Source organism: Mustela nigripes, chromosome 10 (assembly GCF_022355385.1).
Source record: "Mustela nigripes isolate SB6536 chromosome 10, MUSNIG.SB6536, whole genome shotgun sequence".
NCBI lineage: Eukaryota > Metazoa > Chordata > Mammalia > Carnivora > Mustelidae > Mustela > Mustela nigripes.
Genome location: NC_081566.1, coordinates 66,003,431 through 66,029,214, shown reverse-complemented (window position 1 = coordinate 66,029,214; position 25,784 = coordinate 66,003,431). Strand labels below are relative to the sequence as shown.

At 46.7% G+C, this 25,784-nt stretch overlaps 1 protein-coding gene across 3 annotated transcripts in view; it reads right to left on the bottom strand.

The window, feature by feature from the left end:
* Positions 1-25,784, bottom strand: part of ASH1L (ASH1 like histone lysine methyltransferase) — a 180,968-nt gene that overhangs the window by 40,804 nt on the left and 114,380 nt on the right. For all 3 annotated transcript variants that reach the window (XM_059413755.1, XM_059413757.1, XM_059413756.1), the window contains one exon: positions 13,943-14,037. In XM_059413755.1, coding sequence (XP_059269738.1) covers positions 13,943-14,037 — 95 coding nt within the window. The remainder of the gene's footprint in view (positions 1-13,942; positions 14,038-25,784) is intronic.

Below are 25,784 nucleotides of genomic sequence, written 5' to 3'. Positions count from 1 at the left end.
GGCTCTCTGCTCAACAGGGAGCCTGCTTCCCCCTCTCTCTCTGCCTGCCTCTCTGCCTGCTTGTGATCTGTCAAGTAAACAAATAAAATCTTCAAAAAACTTAAAAAAAATTTTTAGTAAGCTCTACACTTAACGTGGAGCTCCAACTCACAACCCTGAGATCACGTCACCTGCTCCTGGGGACAGAGCCAGCGGTGTGTCCCCACTGTTTTCTCTCAACCCTGTGAAGCAGCAGATCACCCTTTCCTGCGGGTTTGTTTCAGGACAAGTGCTCCCTCAAGTCCTGCTGCCTCCACTGTTTCTGGAATTAAGTTCTTCCTATGCACAATCTCCCCTTCCTGCCTTTCTCCCCAGCACACCAGCTAACTCATCTCCCCTCCGACTCACTGCGATGTCCGTGCACCCGGGACGGGGCTCGCCTACGGTGCGCAGGGCGACGGGGCCGCAGCGGGGTTCACTGCGGTCACCGTGCTGTGCCCCACAGCCTCTGCGCGGGCCTGGCGTGCGGCTTCCAACTGCGGCCCGTCTTTCTCCCGTCACCCCTCCTCATGCCCCTTGCTTCTGGTAACCACAAAGCTGATCACCAGCCCCCCCTTTTACAACAGATTTTTGCTTTGTTATTATTGTATTTTCAAGTCATCTCTACATCACCATGGTGTTCGAACCCACAACCCCCAGAGCGAGGCTCGCGTGCTCTCCGACCAGGCCAGCCAGGCGCCCGGCCCAGGTGCCCCCCTCTGAGTTTGCTTTTCCGATTCCACATGTGCGGGAGACTATGAACTATTTGTCTTTGGCTTATTTCACCGAACATGATGCCCTCGAGGTCCATCCATGTTGTCACAAATGGCAAGACTCTTCCTCTTTTTTCTCTCTTCCCCTCTTTTCAAACAAAGCCCAGGAGAGCTGCCTCTTCTCTATCTGTCCGGCGGCTTGCACGGCTGCCGACCGCAGACGACGCGGCTGCGGGCACGGGGCAGACGTCAGAGCGAGTGTTTGCGTTTCCTTCGGATACGGTCCCGGAAGTGGTGCTGCCGGACCACATGATCACTCTATTTTTCATTTTCTGAGGATCCTCCATACATTTTCCGTAAGGGCCAGACCAACAGTTCCTTAAGTACAACTGGCTCCTCATGCTCTCACGTCCCCGCGCGCCGCTTCTCTCAGCTGAAACCGAATTCTCTCAACCGACTTATACCATTGCCTCAGTTGTCTTTTTAAGTTTTATTTATTCAAGTAAGGTCTATATCCAACACGGGGCTCAAACTCGTGACCCCAAGATCAAGAGTCGCATGCCCTACTGACTGAGCCAGCCGGGCGCCCCCCACCTGCCTCACTTTAAACCCCACTTGAAAAGTCTGTAACTTTAACACAGCTTCGTCCACAACCACATTCGACCCTGATTACTAGAGCGGCTCCGTTCTGCGCGGTAGTTGGTGTAATGAAATGTGTCCCCTTTGCTTCCACGTTTGTACATTCTGTGCTCTTCTCTGTCCATGTCATACAGTCTATTTATCATATATCCGATAAGCGACTGATACCCAGGATCCGTGTGGAACTCCTGAGGCTCAACAAGGAACAGATGACTCAATTCAAAAGTGGACAGGCCCCGAGCACACGTCACTGCAGATAGACGAATGGCCGAGAGCGCGTGAAGAGCTGCTCAGCGTCACTATTAGGGAAATGCAAATCAGAACCACAGGGGACACCGCTGCACGCCCACCGGGATGGCTACTAGGAAAAGTCACACAAAGTGACGAGCATTACTGAGGACGTGTGGACACAGCTCTCAAGACTGGCTGGCGGCAGTGAAGGTGGAGCAGCTGCCGTGCGAACAGCACAGCCATTCCCGAAATCAAGCGGAGACGCACCGGAGGAGCCAGCAGCCCCACCGCTGGGCACACACACAAAAGAACTGAACGCGGGATCCTCAACAGAGAATGGTAAACCAAGGTTCACAGCAGCATTATTCACAGCTGGAAAAAGGAGGAAACCACAGAGACATCCGTCGGCGGATGAAGGGATAAACAAAATACAGAGCGTGGGTACCGGGGAGACTACGCAACGAAGGGCGAACGCTTCACACGAGCTACAACACAGAAGAACCCCGAGGGCATTATGCTAAGTGAAATACGGTAGACCCCAAAGGACAATATTGTAATGACTCCACCATACGAGACACCTAAATAGTCAAATTCACAGGGATAAAAAGAACAGCAGTTACCAGAGGCTGGGGCAATGGGCAATTATCATTTAATGGGCACCGAGTTCTGCTCTGGGATGATGAAAAAATTCTGGAGAGGAATGGGGTCATGGCCACACAATAATGTGAACGTGCTCAATGGAAAATGCAAATTCTAAGTTACGCATATCTTACGACGAGTTAAAAATATTAATGACATAATGCACCAAAACCCACTGTATGCTTTAAATGGGTGACCTGTAGGATATGTGAATTATGCCTCAGTGCATTTTAAAAAAATACAGCAGTGTTAAAATTTTGTGCTTCATTTATTAAAGAGTTACTTGGGAGATTCCCAAGGAGAAGGAAAGCCTACCACATATGCCCATAAATGTACTTACTGTTCCTTCTGGTATTTCTTTCCTGTTTAGACCTTCCTTACCCAGGGGAGGTCTACTGGCAACACTTCTTTAGACATTCTCCTTCCTCTAGGAAGGCCGTGACTCCCATTTCATTCCTGAAGGATTCTTTCGCCGGGCTAGACACGTCCTCTTTCGGCACTTGGAAAACATTTTGCCATCTCCCTGGACGCAGGCCAGCACTCCCCTACTGTCTGAACCGCCCTCCGCTGACGGGCAGGGGTCCACTTCTCTGCGACTCACAGTGGCCGGGTCTGCGGCGGGCTGAGCTCCGACAAGGCTGTGCGCCGCACAGGGGTCTCCTCAGGTGTGTCCTGCTGGGCTCCGTCGTCGACTTCCATGGAGCTTCCTGTCCGTTGCCGAACCTGCGAAGTCTCCAGCCATTACCCACCCGAGTCGTGTTCATCTCTGTGCTCCCTCCTCCTTCGGGACGCGGAGGACAGGCCCGCCCGTGGCCGGGACGGCTCAGGCTCTTGTCTTCTCAGGTCCGCGCTCTCTCCCGCTCAGACGGTCCTGGGTTCTTCCTCCTCCTTCATCTCGCTGCCAAGAGCGCCCCTAAGCCTTGGCTGCATCCTCCAGCTCTAGGATTCCGACTTGGCCCTTCCTTCCCTCTCCGTGCTGAGGCTTTCTGTTGCTTCTGCGCTTCATGCGTATTCATTACTGCTTGCTGGAGTGTGTGTGTGTTGGGGGGGGCATAGTTTTTACAAAAGAAATCTAAATGCTTTAAGGTCTTTTTTGGGTGGTTCTAACCTCCTGATGTTGGCATGTACCGATTGCCTTTTAAAGTTCAGTTTAAGGGGCACCTGGTGGCTCCGTGAGTTGAGCGTCTGCCTTTGGCTCAGGTCACGGTCCCGGGGTCCTGGGATCGAGCCCCGCCTTGGGGAGTCTGCTTTTCTCTCTCCCTCTGCCTCTGCTCATGTCTGTGCTCTTTCTTTGGTTTGTTCTCTCAAATTAATAAAATCTTAATAAAAAACTGTTTAAGATCTCCCTGGTTCTTAGTATGACATACGATTTTCACTTTAAACCTAGACATTTATCATGTTACCAGGTTCTGAATTTTACATAAACCTTCTATTTTGGCTGGCCTTTCCCAAAACCGCTCCAGCAAGAGAAGGGAGTCAGATGTCCAGACTACCAGTTCGGAGGCCCCCCCCACTTGACCTCCACTGAGACCCAAGTGCTGGTAGGTCAGTACTGCTGGGGGATGGTGGGAGGGGCCAGGTTATTACTGGAGGATGGTTGAAGTCCCGAATCCTGTGGCCTTCCCCTGTCATCAGACAGGCTGGTGGACCACGGTAGGACACCCATTACCTCCGGCTGGGAAGGGAAGCTGAGGCTCCCCACGGGCACCTGTGGGGAGGGAACAGTTTTTCTGCCGTGTCTGACCGGAGGACGGAGGATACGGTCTAAAAGTTTCCCATCTTGCGAGGCTGACTCTTCCCTACTCCTCGCTGCGGAAAGCAGACCTTTCTTCACGGGCGTTTTTTGCGTCCAGCAGCATTTCCAGGTGGCTCCTCAAGGTTTTACCTCAGTATGACGAGGCGAGACAACTCCAAGGACTTGAACCCTCAGTCCTAGTTGGTCTGCCTCCTCCTCTCCACTTTTTAGAGTCTCCTTTTTTTTTTTTTTTTTAAAGATTTTATTTATTTGACAGAGAGAGATCACAGGTAGGCAGAGAGGCAGGCAGAGAGAAGGGAGGAAGCAGGCTCCCCGCTGAGCAGAGAGCCCGATGCGGGACTCGATCCCAGGACCCTGGGATCATGACCTGAGCCGAAGGCAGAGGCTTTAACCCGCTGAGCCCCAGGCGGCCCTAGAGACTCCTTTTTATATAGGATATGGAGAACATGACATTATAATAAGACATTTTTACTCATATTTAACAGAACAGGGAAAAGTATACCTACTTCATTTTCCAGGAGGCAAAAGCATGTCAATCCTAATCTTTTTCCCTGTTAGCTGCTGCTCATAGTCCGTACAGGAACGCACTGTCTGTGTGTCCGCTGGGCTGACGGACATCTGGACTATCTCTAGTTTATGCCATGACGAATGACGGTGTCATGAACATTCTTACAGACGTATGTCCTGATTTCTCTCTGGTCGGTTTGTTTACTCTTATAAAAGCTGCCAGAGCTTTAGTTTTCTTTTAAAGATTTTACTTACTTATTTGAGAGAAAGAACGTGAGCAGGGGAGGGCAGAGGGAGAGGAAGAAGTAGACTTTCTACTGAGCAGAGAGCTGGACTCGGGGCTCGATCCCAGGACCCTGAGATCATGACCTGAGCTGAAGGCAGAGGCTTAACCCACTGAGCCACCCAGGCGCCCCTGCCAGGGCTTTTTAAAAAAAAAGTGGTGCCATTTTACTCTCCCACAGTTGTCTGTAAACACTGTGGTTATGCCAACTCATGATAGCTTTCGTTTGCAGTTCTTTGATGAGTTATGGTGGATGAGAATTTTACACGCAGGTTGTGGAGATATCCTATGCTTTCTTCTAGAAACTTCGTAATTCTGGCATTTACATTTCAGCCTGCGACCCGCGCCAGGCCGAGCCTGGCCCTGCTGCCAGGCCAGTGTCAGAGCTGAGCCGCTGGCACCGGACATCACCCGGGCCGCACGGGCCGCAGCACATCCTGCTCGGTGGCTCTGGTGCCTGCACGCAAATGCAACGACCACAACATGTGGGTCTCCTTCTGGGCTATCTACTCTGTCCCACAGACCAGTTCTACTGGCACGTCACTTTAGTATCTTAGCGCGTGAGCAGGGGGCGGAGAGGCGGAGGGAAGGGAGGGTGAGAGAGAATCCCAAGCAGACTCCACTCAGCACGGAGCCTGATATGGGGCTCAATTTCAAGACCCCAAGTTCATGACCCGAGCTGAAACCAAGAGTCAGATGCCCAACCAAAAGAGCCTCCCAAGGACCCCTATTTATTAAAAAAAAAGTATTATTACTGTTTTTTTTAGAGGGCTCTATGCCAATATGGGGCTTGAACTCATGACCCTGAGATCAAAAGTTGTGTGCTCTACCTATGCCCTTCTAAAGCTAATTTAAAGTTTAAACTTGCTCTATAATTACTCTGGCCAATAATGCAAGTCTTGGGGCAACAAGAAGACATTTCTAAAAGATCACTTCGCATGTTCTGGGTTCTTCGCCTCTCCGTATAAATTTCAGAAAAATCAGCTCATCCGTTTTTACAGAAGAGCCTGCTGGTCACAAGCTACCCTGCATGGAATGTAACGGCGTTTCTAAATGTGGCGTATTTCTCCATGTACTTAGGTCTGATTTAATCTCGCTGATAAATGTTTTAATTTTCAGTATAAAGTTTTTGCCTATTTTTGGATAAATTTATTTCTAATTACTTCAGTTTTATTACACTATTTTGTAAAAATAGACTTTATATTTTAGAGCAGTTTTAGGTTCAAAGCAGTACTGAGCAACAGACAGGGATTTCCAAAATACACACTGCCCCCACACACCGCCGCCTAGCCCGTCGCCGACAGCCCTGACCAGAGCGGCACGCTGGTTAACAGCTACTGAACCACACAGACGCGTCATTCTCACGGAGTCACAGTTTACGTGAGGGCTCACTCTTGTTCATGCTATGGCTGGGAGACATGTAGTAATGACAGGCATCCAACCACTACTGTGTCATACAGAAGAGCGTCACTGACCTAAAAATCTCTGCTCTGTGGACCCATCCTTACTTTACCCTCAGCCGCTGATATTATCAATGTCTCCATGGTTCTGGCTTTTCCAGAACATCACACAGTGGAACCATACACTATGTAGCCTTTCCACACTGGTTTCTTCCACTCAGCACGATGATTTCAACGTCTCTCAGTGTCTTTTCAGGGCTTGACAGCTCATCTCGTATTAGTGTGGGTGACATCCCATCGCCTGGCTGTGCTGGTTCACTGCTCGCCGACAAGGACAGCTCGGTAGCTTCTGAGTTTAGGGAGCCACGAGCAAAGTGGCTGTGCAATGCACGGGCGCAGCTGATCACACAGACAGTTCTCAGCTTCTCTGGGTAATCACCAAGGACCAGCCTCGCCGGCCGGTACAGTAAGGGCAGGCTATTTTGTGAGAATACGAGTGGATTCTTAGATACGGATTTTTGTTTCCAGTAACTGTGCTAAAAGGCCGTAACAGGCTGTGGGGTACTTCTCTGGATTTAATCATCACGTAATGTGTGAGCAGAACAGTTTCACTTCTTCCTTCCCAAACTTTATGACTCCTATTCATCTCCTGCCTTACTGCGCCGGCTGGAGTATCCCGAGTAACGCAGACAGAAGCAGCGAGGGTGGCCGTTTTGACCTTCTTTCCGATTTCAGGAGGACACACTGCGTACTTCACCAGTAGCTGTAATGCTCCCTTGCGATGCCTTCTGTGCGACCGGGGAAATGCCCTTCTACCCCCAAGAGTTCCTGCCTGCATGTCTACACAGTCTATGCTCAACTTCCTTCTGTAGCTGTTTCTTCCCATCGAGTTTTTGTCAGGTTCTTTACCAGGATTATGTTAGCCTCACAGAGTAAGCTGGGGAAGTGTCCTCTACTTTCTGGAAGCTTTCGTGTAAGGCTGGCGTTTTTTCTCAGTGATGGAACAGCTCACAATGGAAGCCATTTCGTTCTGCCATTTTTTACGTGTAGGATTTGATAAAGAACTAAATTTCCTTAAATGATACAGGCTATTCAGACATTCTGAAATTCTATTTCTTTTTGAATTAGTTAAGCTATATATTTTAAGGGATTTACCCATTTCATATACATTGCTAAGTGAACTGGCATGACGTTATTCCTAACATCTCCGTACCAGCCCCTTCATAACCGCAGGACCGTCAGGACCGACAGGACCAACATGATGGTTCGCGTGGCCTCTTACCTGCTGCCGTTTGCCGCTTCCAGAGCTTCGATTCTGTCGCACTTTTTGAACTTGTTTCCTTACTGTCTGTTCAGTATCTTATCGACTTCCACTCTTTATGATTTCCGTCTTTCTACAGATACCTGCTTTCTAGAAATGAGTGGGATGGCTTTGCCCTTCTCACTGTCACTTACAGCAAATCAAGGGGAAAGGGTATTCGCTCCGTGTCAAGTGCAACGCCAATGTTCCTTGATCCTCACAGCCCAGGCACGCGGAGACGCGGAGACGCAGCTCAGGTCGCCCGGCTGGAAGATGGGGGTGGGGAGCAAGCCGTGGAGTCCGACTCGCAGGGCTGTGCGGGCCCCCAAGGCCACCTTCAGGGTTGCTGGCTAACAGCTGCATTTCATTCAACAGCCAAAGGATACAAAGCAGACGTAGTAAAGGGGAAAAGCGCACTGGGCAAAACGGAGGAAATGAGGCATAAGCTTGTACAAATTCTCCCCTGCCTTGGCAATACACTGGGACAAGAGATATGAAATGTCTACCAAGAACGGTCATTACAGATTCAGTGCCCAAGGTTTTGAGGGTTTTTTCTCAATATTACGTATGTTTTCATGCTTAAATTCTTTCATTGAACCTATGCCCTTAATCCACACATAAGTGTTGCAATTCATATTTAAAAGTACCAGTGAGGGGCGGGGAAGCTGGGTGATGGGCCAGAAGGCAGGCGGGCGATGTAACGAGCGCTGGGTATGACAGTAAGACTGATGTATCACTGACCTCTACCACTGAAACTAATGATACATTACACGTTAATTAACTGAATTTAAATAAGAAAAAATACCTTTCAGTGTAAGACTCAAGGCATCAGCACCAGAATTTTTCTTTTGCATTGGGTAATCACTATAATTTTGATTAACATATGCCTGATTAAAACAATGTAACTACACTTTCAAGATAACACTTTCTGAGGCATAATTTACATACCAAAAAGTACATTCTTTTTTGGGTTTTAGTACATGGAGCTCTGGTGATGATCAATTTTCTGTATCAACTTGGCTCAATTACAGTACACATAGAGCTGGTGTCTGTAAAGGTTAACTCTTAGATGAAATTAACATTTAAATTACTAAATTGTGAGTCAAGCAGATCACCCTCCATAATGTGGGTGGGATCATCCAAACAGCTGAAGGCCTTAGTAAGAAAACAGACTGACCTCCCACGCCTTGACCCTCCCCTGGTCTCCATGCTTCCAGCCTGCCCTGTAGAGTTTGGACGTGCCAGTTGCCAAGACGGTGTGAATGGCAACCTTAAAATAAATCTCCAGAGGAGTCCCCTGCTGGCAGTCAGTACAGGGTTTTAACTCTTGATCTCAGGGTCTTGAGTTCAAGCCTCACACTGGGCATAGAGCTTACTTAAAAAATTATACATCAAGTAAAATGTTGTCACAAATGAAATCTATTTTTAAAGAAACCCCTTCTTGGGGCACCTGGGTAACTCAATCATTAAGCGTCTGTCTTCAGCTCAGGTCATGGTCTCAGGGTCCTGGGATCAAGCCCCTTGTTGGGCTCTCTGCTCAGCGGGGAGCCTGCTTCTTGCGCTCCCTCTGCCTGCTGCTCCCCTGCTTGTGCTCATCCACTCTCTATCAAATAAATAAAATCTTAAAACAAAACAAACCCAAACCCTCTCTATTAAAATGAGAAAGGTGGGAACATAGTTAAAAAAAAGAAATCCAGATTTGGGGGCACCTGGCTGGCTCAGTCGATGGAGCGTATGACTCTTGATCTCAGGGTCATGAGTTTGAGCCCTGAACTAGGTATAGAGATTACTTAAAAAATAAATCTTAAAAAGAAAAGAAAAAAGGAATCATAAAGCACATGGCATTTTGTGATTACTCTCTTTTTTAAAAAAAAAATATATTTTTAAAGATTTTTATTTATTTATTTGACAGACAGAGATTACAAGTAGGCAGAGGAGATTAGGCAGAGAGAGAGGAGGAAGCAGGCTCCCTGCCGGGCAAAGAGCCCGATGCGGGGCTCGATCCCAGAACCCTGGGACCATGACCTGAGCCGAAGGCAGAGGCTTTAACCCACTGAGCCACCCAGGCGCCCCGTGATTACCCTCTCTTACCCAGAGTAATGTTTTCACTTTGCCCATTTTGGTACCTATCTCCGTACCTCACTTCTTTATTTCTTTTTAAATTTAAGGTTTTATTTATTTGACAGGGAGAGAGAGACAGTACAAGCAGGGGAAGTACACTGCCCACTGAGCAGAGAGTTCGACGAGGGGCTCAATCCCAAGACCTTGGGGTCATGACCTGAGCCAAAGGCAGCCGTTTAACAGACTGAGCCCCCTGGTGACCCTCAGTACCTCATTTCTGGGTACTGCCCAAGAGCACCCCATGGTGAGCACAGACCACATTCTGTTAATCCATTATCCACTGTGGGAAACTCGCTTCCACCTGTCGGCTACTACGAATGCTGCTGTTACGAACATCTCTAAGTTCTTGTGGGACATGATGTGTTCCGTTCTACTGGGCAGATGCTTACCAGCACAACTGCTGGGTCATATGGTAACTTCTTGAGGAACTGCCAAAATGTTTTCCAAAGAGGGTTATACCACTTCACATTCTCAACAACAATGTCTGAGGTTTCGAATTTCTTCACATTGTGCATCAATCCTTTAATTAAAGCCACCCTAGCGGGTGTGCGAGGGTCTCTCATTGCTGTTTTGATGCCACTTCCACAATGACTAATGACGCTGAGCATTTTGTCACGTGTGTACCGGCCATGGGTGTAACTCTTTCGGAGAAATGTCTATTCAAATAATTTACCCACTTAAATTGTGTTATTTGGCTTTAAACTAATGAGTCTCAACAGTTCCTTATAAGTCTGGGTTTCTGGATACAAGTCTCTTGATACACAATTTGCAAACATTTCTCCATTCTGTGCATTGTTTTTTTATTTTCCTGAGGGTGTTTTTTGAAGCACAGAAATTTTAAATATTGACCAAGTTCAATTTGTCTTTTTCTTTTGTTGCATAGGATTTTGGTGTTATAGCTAAGAAATTATTGCCCGATCCAAGGTCATGAAGATTTCCTCCTATGTTTTCTTCAAGAGTTTTATAGGTTTAGCTGTTATATTTAGGCTGATGATCCATTTTTTTTTTAAAGATTTTATTTATTTATTTGACAGAGATCACAAATAGGCAGAAAGGGAGGCAGAGAGAGAGGGAAGCAGGCTCCCCGCTGAGCAGAGAGCCCGATGCGGGGCTTGATCCCAGGACCTTGGGATCATGACCTGAGCTGAAGGCAGAGGCCTTAACCCACTGGGCCACCCAGGTGCCCCAAGGCTGATGATCCATTTTGAGTACATTTTTTTATATGGTGTGAGGCAAGGGTCCAACTGCAACCTTTTGTATGTGTATATCCAGTTACCAAAGAACTACCTACTAGAAACATCATGGGCTCCTCATTCGACTGTCATGGCACTCTCATCAAAAATCAATTGACTATAAATTTAAGGGTACAATATACATTTTGATAAGTATTATGAAAAGTAAAATTTTACTTGAAATGTACTTCTCTAATGATAAAGAACCCTGATTCCCTTAGTTAAATGTTTAAGAATAAACATGATTTTGTTTGTTGATTCTGACTCTTTTTTTTTTTTTAAAGATTTTATTTATTTATTTGACAGAGATCACAAGTAGGCAGAGAGGCAGGCAGAGAGAGAGAGAGGGGGGGGGAAACAGGCTCCCTGCCGAGCAGAGAGCCCGATGTGGGGCTCGATGCAGGACTCGATCCCAGGACCCTGAGATCATGACCTGAGCCGAAGGCAGCGGCTTAACCCACTGAGCCACCCAGGCGCCCCTGTTGATTCTGACTCTTATCAGTGGTAAGATGCATTATTGTTTTTTTTATACGACCACTTTACTCACGTAACTCACACAGCGAAGACACAGACAAACCCAGGTCCGCCTGACTCATTACTTACATGATAATGGAAAGGACCAGTTCAGAATAACTGAGCGGCTCACTTCTAGCCTAATCATAAAATATTATTTGAACAACCAAATAGCACTGTCCAGGAAAAAAAAAATCTGTCCTCCAGCAGCCTGATTTTAAACCCTATTTCAGAGGGAAAAAGATCCCCTAGACTTGGATAGGTTTTTCCATTATTTACTCACTTTGAAGACCACGGAGTACGAATCAGTCTTAGTGTGACATTAAAATGGGGATGTGGAGATAAAATTTTTATCTTAAATCCAGGGATTCCTAGTCCGCACCTCTTCACCTCTAGCTGTACCGGGGCGGGGAGGACCCGGCCGCCGTCACCGTTCCCGCCGTCACCGTTCCCGCCGTCACCGTTCCCGTCCTCCCTGGCGCGGGCCGCCACTCCCAACCCCTCGGGCAGCTTCCGTCCAAGACTCAGGGTAGAACCCAGCCAGGACAAAACCAGGAAGACCAAAATGATCTTGTCTTCCTTTAAGTGGGTCTTTTAAACGACTTCTTTTCTAAGCCTGTTTATCATCATCAGATTCAAGAAAACCGCTAAATCTGCCGAGACTCTGCTTCCGGGCTATGACATCACGTAACAGAACGCTCGTTCAGAAGAGCCTTGGCAGTAATCCCAGAGAATGTGGAACTTACTCTTACCCTCATTAAGGTAAGAGAACTAACCCTTGGAACTTCATGTTGGAGTTAAACCACTCTCCTTCCCCCCAGTACAGAATAATTAAAGCAAACTAATCCTTACTGCAGAATGTGTCGTCTATGCTCGCTCCTTTAAATACACTGCTGGTGCTGGGTCCTCTGGGGAGAAACAGGGGATCTGATCACCCCAGCACAGAGGAGTCCCACAGTCACAAGCACCGGGAGTCGTAGTGTAAGAGGACGCCGCAGCGTACAGGGTCCACATCCTCTGCGTAAGGAGGCGGACCCCGTCACGGCCTATTCAACAGGTCATCCTGGGTTCTCCTCCGCCTCTTTCATTTGTACGTGCACTGGGTAAACTTCTATTATGAACCAGGCACTAGGAAATAGAAGGAGAGTAAGGGAGTCAAATGATCCTGGCACCTGGAGCTTACAATCTAATGAGGGAGACAGACAACGAACGGGAAACAGAGCAATCACGGGCTACAGAAAGGAATGGACAGGAGGCTGCGATACAGAGTAAAGGGAGGGGCCCTCTGTGGAGTGACAATCAGGAGAACAATTTTAAAGAAAATGACATCTCGTGGATACGGACATTAAACTCGTCCTTGAAGGACAAGAAGCCAACCACGGGAGAGTAGAACAGTTTTCAGACAGTGCGAGTAACAAGCATATACTGGCACGCTGGTGGGGAAGGCCTTAGTCTGTTCCAGGACCTGAGAGAAACCAGCAAGACCGCACATGGCAGCTTAGGGAGAAACGGGAACAGAGGGACAGGGGTGACGGGGAGGGGTGGGTTTGTAGGCACCAAGTCATCTTTTTTTTTTGCCTTTAAAATATTTGTTTATTTATTGGGGGGTAGGGACAGAAGGAGAGAGAATTCTAAAGCAGATTCCCTGCTGAGTATAGAGCCTGATGAGGGGCTTGATCCCAGGCCCCTGAGATCATGATCTGAGCCAAAATCATGAGTCAGATGTTTAACCAACTGAGCCACCCAGGCACCCCTGGGACAAGGTTACTCTTAAAAGCTATAGTAAGGAAGTTACTGTTTAACAGTAAGACACTGCAAGGTTTTAAGTATAACCTAGTTTCAGTTGTAAGATTTCTTTTCTTACTGTGTGGGGAGCGAAGTGGAGGGAGCAGGAATGGAACCGACACAGGTGTCAGAAGGCCGCTGCGGGAGTCGCAGCCGAAGTCACGTGCGGGACGCACCTGAGAGTGACAACAGGACCTGTAGACAAGCGGGACGAACTGCCCGGACGGCAACAGCCGAACTTGGGGGTGAGGACTGGATGCAGCTCTGGGAGAGCGGGAGGGACCCAGGATGACTTCCAGGTACTGGTTACTGATCTGGTAAGCCCAACGGCAGATCTCAGGAGGTACTGTTACCCCGATGCTAAACAAAGCCTTGAGATTTCCCCCCCAAAATGAACGGAAGGATAAACCCTGCTCAATTTGCAGGCAGATAAATGATTAGGAAAGTGGTGGGCTCTCTTCCGATGATTATTACGTATCCATGATCACGTCTTTCTGAACATGGAAACCTCTGAGACTGAAGCAGTGAAAAGCTGCGCTTTCCCAGGTGACATCCTCGGGATCAAATGCTACAGACAAAGTAGTGTTTTTTATTACTGAAACTTGAGTAAGAAAGATGTATGTCATTGTGACTCCCAGAGAACAAAGAATTTGCAGAATTCTTCAGAGTGAGGATAAATTAAACGGTAAAGAAAGAGCTCAACCCCACCGGAGATGCAGAAATAATAGGAACATGGAAACACTTCATCCCAACTCAAGAAATGCCATTTCTTCCGAGCACCGTACGGTCTCTCCGGAGCACTCACCGACATGAATGGGGGCTGGGAACAGTCCATACTCGTGCTCGCCAGGACAGTATTCCAGCTTCTCTTTCTTTAACTGGATCAACCGGCTCTTTGGGCTGTGACAGGAAAAGAATGGAAGTTATCAGAGGCGATGGAATCTCCTCCTGTGGCCAAACAAAGAAAACAGACCCCCATCAAGAGTTTTTGTTTTGTGACTCCCGGTGGCTCAGTCGCTTAAGCCGCTGCCTTCAGCTTAGTCATGATCCCCGGGTCCTAGGATTGAGTCCTGCACTAGGCTCCTAGCTCGATGGGGAGTCTGCCTTCTCCCCCTACCTCTCCTGCTCCCCCTGTTTGTGCTCTCTCGCGTCAAATAAATAAATACAATCTTAAAAAGTATTTGTTTTAACAGTGGCTTAAATTTTAAATGCATATTTTTGGGGGGGAGCGATATAAAATACATTCACGTATTTTTAGAATCTATATTTTTGAACTTGTCTTTTAGGAATTACACATAAAAAAGAGCCCTGTTAGCATTTCCAGCAGTTTTGCAAGAGGCATTGAAGTTTCAGATCTGATCGTAATAATGACCTTACACTTGGCCCATAATTATGGCACGAATGTATGTATTATTTTCAAAATTTTTTATTTTTCTAAGATTTTACTCATTTATTCATTTGAGAGAGAGAGAGAGCACATGAGCCAGGGGAGGGGGGAGCACAGGGAGAGGGACAAGCAGACTCCCCACCGAGTGCAGAGCCTGACTCTCGGGTTGATCATATGACCCAAGATCACGACCTGAGCTGAAATCAAGAGTTGGACATTTAACCAACTGAGCCACCGAGGTGTCTCTATTTTTTTTTTTGTTTTTTTTAAATTTTTTAAGTAAGCTCAATACCCAATGTGGGGCTTGAACCTACAACCCTGGGATCAAGAGTTGCAAGCTCCGTCAACTGAGCCAGCCAGGCCGCCTGAAGACTTATAGTTTAGGCAGTACTTTCACACATGATCATTTATATCAATCCTATGAAGTAGGTAAGAAGAGATGTTAGCTCTAGTTTACAGATCTGAAAACAGATGCTCTATGAGCTCAAATGACTTGCCGTCATTTTAGTAGCTACGAAGGAGATTTAAGGCGAAAACCCCAGTTTCCTGCGCGGCTCCTCCTCACTGTTCTTTTTTTCTACTCTGCAACATCTCCACAGACGCACGTCTCCGACTTGTCTGTCTGACTGGTCTGTGCTTCTGATATTTGGTATGACATTAGTCGTGAGACATTTCACAAATACATAAAAGGGGAAAAAGAAAAAGAAATAAAAAGGAAACGAAGAAAAAGAAAAAAGCGTTGCCGAAGAGCCTCACTTAGTCTACTCGGATTTTATTTTGCCTTTAAGTTCCAACAAATAAGGCCGATGTATTTCTTTCCCCTGTGAATCACAACATACTGCTGTCTCAGATTTTTTTTTTATTTGACAGAGAGGGAGAAATCATAAGTAGGCAGAGAGGCAGGCAGAGAGAGAGGAGGAAGCAGGCTCCCCGCTGAGCAAAGAGCCCGATGCGGGGCTGGATCCCAGGACCCTGGGATCATGACCTGAGCTGAAGGCAGAGGCTTTAACCCACTGAGTCACCCAGGCGCCCCCATACTGCTTTTTTAAAAACAAGTCTATCTTGTTACAAGCAGCTCTAGTAATACATATTTTGTAGGTAAGAAAACTGAGGCTCCCAAAAGTAAGTTATTTGTAGAACCTGAAGTTCTTAAATTTGAACACTGGTTCCTTCTACTAGATCATTCATTTATTTGTTCAACAATTACCGAGCACTCACTAAGTCCGGGTCCTGTCTTTTTTTTTTTTTTTTTTTTTAAGATTTTATTTATTTGGGGCGCCTGGGTGGCTCAGTGGGTTAAGCCTCCGCCTTCAGCTCAGGTCACGGTGTCAAGGTCCTGGGATCAAGCCCCGCACCTGGCTCTCTGCTCAGCGGGGAGTCTACTTCCTCCTCTGCCTGTCTCTCTACCTACTTGTGATCTCTCTCTGTCTCTGTCAAATAAATAAATAAAACCTTAGAAAACATTTTAAAATCTTAAAGAAGATTTTATTTATTTGAGCGAGAGCGCGAGTGTGTGCATGCATAAGCGGGGCGGGGTGGAGGGGGAGAAAGGGAGAAGCAGGCTCTCCGCGGACAGGGAGACCGGCAAGGGGCTCGATCCCAGCTCTGCGCTCAGGACCTGAGCAAAGACAGATGCTTTGCCAGCTGAGCCACCCAGGTGCACCTCAAGTCCTGTTCTGCGTGCTAAGACGGTAACGGATAAGACAGTTTACACTGTTCTTAGGTGCAAAGACAATACGTAGGTAAGAAAAACTAAGAAAATAGAAAAAAATTCAGAAAATGGAAAATGGTAGGCCTATAATTAAAATAATTTATTAAAATAATTAAAATAATTACTCTCTCTGAACAGAGAGTAACAGCGGCTCTTCTGAGGAAGTGATGTTCAGCTCAGTGTTAAGTGTCCCCGGGTCTTGGCAGGGACAGGGACGAGGAAACGGGACGACCAGGCAGGGGGAGGAAGTCTGTGGGAGCCGGTCACACCGGAATGGGACCGCGAAGGAGGAGGAATCAAAGGAGGCTGAAGGGGTACAGACGAGGCCAAGAATGTGGATGCGGTCATGCCGAGTGGTTGCAACACTGGCAAAGAGCTTGGGAACAGCTTCAAAGAAGAAAAGGAAAGATGAGAGGTCGCTCTCTTCATATCCACAAACCACTTTTCTCATTAAAAACAAAACAAAACAAAACCAAATAACTGTGAACACAGCTGTGAAATTTTAAAAAAGATTTATTTATCTATCTTATCAATCAATCAATCAATCAATCAGAGAGAGAGAGAGTACCCAGCAGGGGGAGAGGGACAGAGAGTCTCAAGCCGACTCTCTTTATTGACGTTGGCTCAATAAAACCAATGATCCAACTGAAAACTGGGCACCGTGTCCGAGTGTCAAAGACGGCACACAAACGGCCTCCGCCGTGGAAAACGGGGGCTCAACAGCCAGAATTATGACGGAAATGCCAATCAAAACGAGGGAGCATCTCGTGCTTGCTAGACAGGCTACGCCGAAAACCTAGAAGTGTCCGGACGATGCGGAGAAGAGCAGACGCTCTTTGCCGGGGGCAAACCGGCGCGTGCCTGATGAAGCACGGCGTGGGGGTTCCTCCAAGGGCCGCGCGGGACCCAGCAGTCCCGGCTCCGGGTGCTGTCGAGACCCCAGGGCAGCACGAGCCGCCGGCGGCGCCCGCGGCTGCTGGACCGCTCCCTGCGGCGGCGCAAACGTGGGAACAGCGCGGCGTGTGCCGGCGGCTGAGAGCATGAAGGGGACGCGTGTACGCGCGCACACACGCGCACACACACGAGAAGGCTATTGAGTCATAAACCAAAGGACGTCCTGGCCCGCTGGACTGGCGCAGTCGGCTGAGCGACTGACCGGATCTGGTTTCCGCTCGGGCTGTGACCTCAGGGTCATGGAGTGTGCTTGAGACTCTCTGTCCCTCTCTCCCTCTGCTCCTTTCCCTTATCCTCTCGAATAAATAGTTCTTTTCCCCAAATAGATCTTAAAAAAAAGAAAAAGCCTCTCCCCTTCTCTGTCCCTGCAGTGCGTCCGCACAAACCAAGCTGTCCCGCCACGCGTGAGGGCACGGATGGGAGCGTCATGTGGCAGGAAAGGAGAGCGAAGGACAAACACCCTACGGCCCACTGCCTACGTGGCAACTTCGAGAACAACAAAATCCCAAGCTCACGGATACAAACAACAGACTAGTGGTCGCCAGAGCGGGAACTGCGGCCTGGGTGAGACGCAGGACAGTGGAAATGCAGGAGGAACAAGCCTCCGGGCCTGAGACGGGCTATTCCCGGGGACGTGGCGCCCAGTGCGGCCGCAGCAAGCGGTGCTGCGGGTCTTAGAAGTTCTTACCGCAAGAGACAAAGTGTTGGAATGTGTGGTAGCGGGGCTAACTGTGGCGACGGATTCACAGTATTTACACAAGCCGAATCAAGGCATTATACACCTGAAACCAGCATTTTACATGTCAATTATGTTTCGATCTAGAAAAAGAACGTACAGTCCAGAAATCAGATAGAGACGCTAAGATGGCTGGGAGAAAGTGTGAAAGTACCAGCACATACTTTTGAGGCATCTCTGCAAACGTCAGAGAACGCACGTGCAACGAGCAGCGGCGCGGCACAGCGACACTCGACGCTTCCTGCTTCGTGGAGAAGGACCCGTCACGGTGCTGGTGGCACTCCGGCTGCACAAACCTCATCTATTCGTAAAGAAACATCAGGAAAACTCAAACTTAAGGACCTCTTAGGAAACAACTCTTCTGTCCCCTTCAAAGGCGCCAGTCTGATGAAGGACAAAGACAGGCAGAAGCACGGTCCCAAATGCAAGAACGAGCGAGCCCGCACAGGGTGTCCCCGGACTGCGCACGGCCGCCCGAAGCCGCTGGCCGCGCCGTGACGGCGCCGAGCGCTGGGCCCGGCCGGGGAGGAGCTGCGCGCTGGGGAAAGTATAGCAGCGACGTTGACGATCCTGAATTTAGAATCTGTTATCCTCTTTATATGAGAAAATGTCTTTTGGTCTTAGGAAACACGGAAGGAAATATTTACGAGTAACGTTGTCAGAATGTGTGACTTACCACCGAGCACAGAGGAGAAGGTGTGGGTGTGCGTGACAGAGACACACGTGAGGGGAGGGAAGCAGAGAAGTGGCGGATTATGACCCCCCGAGCGTCTGGATGGGAGGGCCACAGTGTTTCTGTACAATCCTGTGATCATCTACGAAGGTAACACAGACTATCCATAAAAATAGGGAATAAGTACATGATGTAGGGAAAATCCTAATTTTTGTACAACAATCTAATTTACTCAGGTAATAGAATTTATTGAGGTAAGTGTTTAAATAAACTTTTTTAAAAAAAAGATTTTATTTATTGGGGCACCTGGTGGCTCAGTGGGTTAAAGCCTCTGCCTTCGGCTCAGGTCATGATCCCAGGGTCCTGGGATTGAGCCCTGCATTGGGCTTTCTACTGGGTGAGGAGCTGCCTCCGCGCCCCCCTACACCTGCTGCTCTGCCTACTTGTGATCTCTGTCAAGTAAATAAATAAAATCTTAAAAAAAAAGAGACTAAAAAATAATATTTTATTTATTTGACAGAAGCAGAGATAGTGAGAAGGAACACAAGCAGGGGGAGTGGGAGCCGGAGAAGCAGGCTTCCCGCCGAGCAGGGAGCCACATGCGGGGCTGGATCCCAGGACCCTGGAGTCATGACCTGAGCCGAAGGCAGACGCTTAACAACAAAGCCACCCAGGCGCCCTTAAATAAACTTTTTTAACACCAAATAACTACAGGAAAGATAGGACCAAAACCATGGCAAAAGGTAACGAAAAACTGTATTGAGTTAGATCAAAAGACTGTTCTCGTAGAAAACGTAAGAGAACATATTTGAATGACTGCTTTGCTTCGAACCCCCAGGAGTTTAGGACGATGACAAACGAATTTAAATATAATTGATCTAAATGACAATTTACTTAAAAGTTCTCTGTAAATGTAAAGGGAGGCACACAAATTGTAATAATAGTTGACCACAGAAACTGGTTCTTTTTTTTTTTTTTTTTACACACATCCACAACACAAACTTTTGAGCAAAATTTTGCATTTACTACATTTTGGAATGTATTTCTTTGGTGAATTGAAAAAGCACAAACTGAAATAATTTACTTACACATTTTTTGCCAAGTAAAAGGGCAGATACTACTCTAAGACTTTAAAATTTTTCTAAGATTTTAAGTCCTATGTATTATATTTTAGGAATTCAGGCACTTAGTTCTATTCCTTTTCTTTTAAAATATATTTTAGAAACCAGTAGGTTCTAAAAGATTTCTCTAAGACAAACAAAGTGAACTCATGGCCTAAAGAAGTTTATGGAAGCAAACATGCCCAGGTTACCTCTCAGAACGCAATTAAACTCATAGCTCATAAGGTGCTTATACTAAGCTTTACTAGTGGAAAAAGAGAAGTAAAACTAATTTCAACTAGAGGAGAATTAAGGATACTTTTACCTAATGAGAAAACATTTCAGACTTTGAATAAGATCTGAAAGAATGAGTGGGATCTGTCACGTATATGGGAAGGAGGAAAGTAGCTTTTACCACGTAGGGCAAACACCTAGGCCAAGTGCTGAGAGAAAAGGACAGAGAATTTGGGGGAAATAATCGGATGTTGTGGGTCAGAGGAACGAACAGATTAAGGAGTTTAATAAGGAGCGCCTGGTGCCTCAGTGGGTTAAGCGTCTGACTCCTGGTTTCAGCTCAGGCCGGATCGCAGGGTGACCGCAGGGTGACGGGATGGAGCCCCACGTCCCGGTCCGCTCAGCGCTCAGCAGGGGCGCCTGTTTGAGATCCGTTCCCTCTGCCTCCCCTCTGCCTCCGCCCCCTCCCCGGCTCTCTCCAGTGCAGTGTAACTGGCGGAAAGACAAGAAAACAGGTCACACCAGGCCGCAGAGGGTCTTCTGGATGGGATGCAGGAAGTAAGTGTCTGAGAAGACATCTCGGTGGGGGAACGACAGCCCAGACCAGCGCTGATCGCTGTCTGCAGGAGGGCGCGAGCGTCTTGGCGCAGTTAATTTCATCTGAGGCCACACTTAGTGACAATGGAATAAGGCATCGTAAAAACGCATGGCTTACTTCCTATCTGTCAACCAAGTAATCCTCTACCGCGCTACGAAACAGGTGTCTTCATCAGCACCCCTGTTTCGCTGAGGACCCTGAGGACCCAGGCTCCGGAACACGCCCGAATGCACACACCCAGTCAGTGGCGGAACTGGGATTTGGGACGAGTTCTCGTACCACAGCTTCCTGTACATCCTTCACCGGATTTAAGAACCGTGTGAATCTAGCCTCTTTCTCCCCATACGATCTACTCTGTATGCCTCATGCAGTTAAATTTTTGAGAATACTCATTTCGTAAACAACTTTGCTGACGATGTGAACATATCTCTCAACACACTCGACCAGCAAATACTACTTTCTCTAACTGTTATCTTACGGATTTTATTTTGTTTAGATTAACGTGAATTTACATGATTTTACAGCACAGCTACCCACAGGGAGACTTCCGGAATCTCAGTCCAAGGAAAATCCCATTACCTATTCAAAGGTGAACTACAATTGTACCCGGCTAAAATATTTCTGCACAAAGCCTGAGGACAGCAGGGGCATGAATGAAGCCCCGAGAGGCCCTGTCACGCACAGCAGCAGGGCAGCGTTCCTACCCTCTGTTGTGCCCTCGGTCTCTAACCTTCCTGTTAAAACCATTTTACCTTGAAACTTAAGAGCACCGAGGAGCACGACACATTTGCAAACAAAATAAAAAAGATCCCATTCTCAGGTTACTACGTAAACTTGACCAGCCCTAAAGTTTTATCTCATGAAGTACATAATGTCAAAATATACATGTTTATCGGGAACAAGCATTCCATTTAAATAGGAATTAATCACATGTTCCAGACAAGTCAACTGTATTTTACAATCAAATGTACTTAAGTATTTAATCGAGCACAGTGGACCGGATGAAGTATGGTAACACACGGAACGTGCTCAGCACGGTAACTGACACAGCCCGCATCAGGAACTACTAACTTCCTTCTTCGGGTTAGCCAGGGATGACACAGCCTCGCTGGATTTGACAGACCTGACCGGACTGTACAGACCAGGGCACCAGATGTGCAAACCAACATCAAACAATCAACCTGAGCGGGGAGCCTGGCAGGGTGAGTCCCAAGAGCGTGTGACCCTCATCTCTGGGTCACACGCTCGAGGCCCACACTGGGTGCAGAGCATACTTAAAGAGAAAAAAATTATTAGAAGAAAAAAAAAGTTAAATTTCTTAACTTCTTTAAAACCAGGACGTGGGAAAGCTCATTCAAGTTTGACTCAAAACCCCAGAAACATAAGGCACCTGGCGGGCTCAGTTAGAGAGGCGCACAAGCCTTGACCTCTAGGTCATGAGTTTGACCTTCATGTCGGGTACAGAGTTTACTTAAACAAACAAACAAAATTTTAAAAAAAATCTAGAAACATGATAAAAACAGAAAATTAAAACACAAAGCATTATAAACTTCGTGTGAATAAAAACAATCATTATAAGCAAAGTCCACAAATGACAGAATCCACTAAAATGCTCTTAGGATTAATAATTGAGTTAAGTAAGGTTCCAAGATTGTAGGATACGACCAATATACAAAACTCGATTGTATATTTCTATTCACTAGCAGTAAGTATCCAAAAATGAAAAAAAAATTCCATTAATGGGGTCCTGGGTAGCTCAGTCAGTTAAGCGTCTGCCTTCGGCTTGGGTGGTGATCTCGGTGTCCTGGGGTTGAGCCCTGAATCGGGCTCCCTGCTCAGTAGGGAGTCTTCTTCTCCCTCTCCTTCTGCTTCTCTCCCTGGCTCATGCTCTCTCTCTCAAATAAATCAAATCTTAAAAAAAAAATTCCATTTACAAGCCTCGAAAGAATGAAACGATTAGGAAATGCTTAATAGAAAAAGTGCATAAGTGAACACTGAAAACTAAAAACATTGTTGAAAGAGATTTCAAATGATTAAATAACTAGAAAAAATTCACATGTTAAGAATACTTAATACTGGGGCCCCTGAGTGGCTCAGTGGTTAAGCGTCTGCCTTCGGCTCAGGTCATGATCCCAGGGTCCTGGGGTCGAGCCCCGTATCAGGCTCTCTGCTCAGCAGGGAGCCTGCTTCTCTCTCTCTCCCGCTCCCCCTGCTTGTGCTCCCTCTTTTGCTGTCCCTTTCTGTCAAATAAGTAAATAAAATCTTAAAAAAAAAAAAAAAAAGATTCTCTCTCTCCCTCTCCCTCTCCTAACTCCCACCACCACTCATGCGCTCTCTCCTTTTGTTAAAAAAACAAAAACAAAAACAAAACCACTTAATACTGTTAGGACTGTAAAACCCCCCAATTGATATACATTTTTTCAGAAGCCCCACTGACTTATTTGCAGAAATCGACAAAATGATCCTGAAAATATCAAGGGATCCAGAATTAGCCAAAGTTGGGATAAACCAGAACAGCGAAGGTTAGAGATGTCACACTTCCTGATCTGAGTCTACCACAAGCGACAGTGTTCAACACAACATGCTACTGGGACGGTCACAGATGTGTGACCGGCAAGCACAAAAGACAGATGGCAAACTGACAAGCATATTTGTAAAGGGCAAATTTCCTTAACATACAAGGGCCTTTCAAGGGGGAAAAAGAAAAGACTAGTAAGCTGAGAGAAAAATGGGGAAAAAAAGCATACACAATTCATAGAAAAAGATCAAGACTTGAACATATACGAAAAGATACTCGACAATTTCACGTATGAGAAAAATGCAAATCAGAACCCACTGGAGATAACATTTCACACCTGTCTCATGGGTAAAAATGTACAAGTGTGACATGTGACAACATAATTAGGGCTGTGGTCCAGGAAGACTGCAGAAGGGCACAGCTGCACCGGGAGCACAATTAGTCAATGTTTACAGAATTGTATGTAGGCTCACTGTTGAATTCGGTAATTCTGCTTCTCTGAACTTACCCCAGGACAGATCTCCAGAGCATCAAACAGCACGGGGACACAGTCATTCACTGCGTGTTACTGCTCTCTCTTTTTAAAAAGATTTTATTTGAGGGAGAGAGAGAGAGAGAGCAAGAGAGAGCACAAGCAGGGGTGGGGGAGTAGGAACAGGGGTTGGGAAGGTAGGGGCCGAGGGACAGGGAGAAGCAAACTCTGCAGTGAGCAGGGAGCCCGATGCGGGACTCGATCCTGGGACTCGATCCTGGGACTCAGGGTCATGACCTGAGCAGAAGGCAGATGCTCAACCCAGCCACCCAGGCGCGGCTGACATGATCTATAGCAGGAACCATTAGGAACAACTGAAACGTCCTTTTCCGGGCAGCATGATTGGATAAACTGTGCTACAGCTACATACTCAGTTATTATGAAGCTATAAAACCGTAGTCTGGGTGTATAAAAATGTTTACAACAGCATTAATCATGGCAGCAAAAAAGTACAAAGAACTCCTGGGACGTCTGGGGGGCTCAGTGGGTTGAACATCTGCCTTCGGCCCAGGTCATGGGCCCACGGTCCTAGGAGCGAGCTTGGAGTCCCTGCTTATGTACACTCTCTGTCAAATAAACAAAATCTTTTAAAAAACAGTACAAGTAACTCAAATGTTCTCCAACTGACAAATGACCAAATGAAATGGGGTTATGCGGTATATCCAACGGAACGTTATTTGGGAAGCTCTGCCACTACCGGAAAATTAACGAGTGTGGAGGAGAGCGCTGAGTGTCGGAGGAGAGCGCAGACTCAGCTGACATCTTGATTCGAGTCCCGTGAGACACAGGGCTGAAGCGCCCAGACTCTTGGAATTCTGGGGAAATTATCTGTGAGATAATAAGTCTGTGATGTTTTAAACTGCTAAGACTGTGGTAATTTTGTTACACAGTAACAGAATATTATTACACACGGGTTTGTGCATATTTATGTTTTATAGAAGCTTTACAAATTTCCTTCCTTTTTAAGGTAAATAATATTCCAGAATATAATTTTTTCAGTATTTTTTTTTTTTAAAGAATTTACTTATTTGAGAGAGAGAGTGAGAAAGTACAAACACGGGGAGAGGGAGAAGCAGACTCTCCTGCTGAGCAGGGAGCTGGCCAAGGGATTTGATCCCAGGACTCTGAGATCATAACCTGAGCCCAAAGGCAGATGTTTCACTGATGAAGCCACCCAGGTGCCCCCCGAATATAATTTTTTGAAGCATCTTAGATCTTGCTATTTATTAAAGTATATTAAATCTTGTTATCTGTTAAGCCTGTCAGGTCTGTATATAAAGGTTTTTTTTTTTTTCTTTAGTTTACTTAGTTGTCAGGGAGAGAGCAGAAACACGCAGCAGAGAGGCAGAGGGAGAAGCAGGCTCCCTGCTGAGCAAGGAGCCCGATGTGGACTGGATCCCAGCAGCCTGGGATCAGGAACTGAGCTGAAGGCAGATGCTTAACCCACTGAGCCACCCAGGCGCCCCTGTCAGGACTATACTAAGGAACACTCGTCAGAAATAGCAGCTGTTAATGAAGTCACTTTACTACCACTAGAGGGGAACAGAGCAATACAGCTGCGGCCTGCTGCGGCCCGCAGCAAACACACTTCTCCTGGCCACGGACAGGGGACAGAGTGAAGCTTCCATGACAGCGAGCAGAAATGTCAACGGGACTGTGGACTCCCTCCTAACCCGTCTCCATTCCTAAGTGGAAGACTGAGCTTCAACAGATCATGAGTTATAATTCCCGCAAATACACACAGGGATGGCCTGATGGCTTTACTCCACGTTAGAGGCCAAATCACATATGGAGAGTTCTTCAATCATCTCTGCTAATGCCTTCTTATTTGCTTCTTTTATAAAAACAAGTAACTTCCAAATGTAGGTGTTACAAGTATCATTTATTATTTTAAAAATGTTTTACATTTTCTTCTAGGAAAGAAAGAGGCAAAAAACCCTGTTATACTTCAATCATGACGATAGACTACAGAAAAAAGAACAGGAAACAGGATTTAGAAGATAAATGTATAAGAAGTACTCATAAATGTATGTTTCTGGGCTGGGCACACAAAAATAAAGATGTTATTTGTAACATCAATAACATAAAAGGGGGATAGGAGCTTTACGGGAGTGCAGATTTTGTATATAATTGAAATTAACTTGGTATCAATTCAAATTACATAGTTGTATCTTTGGGAAGTTCTATGTTATTTCCATGGTAAT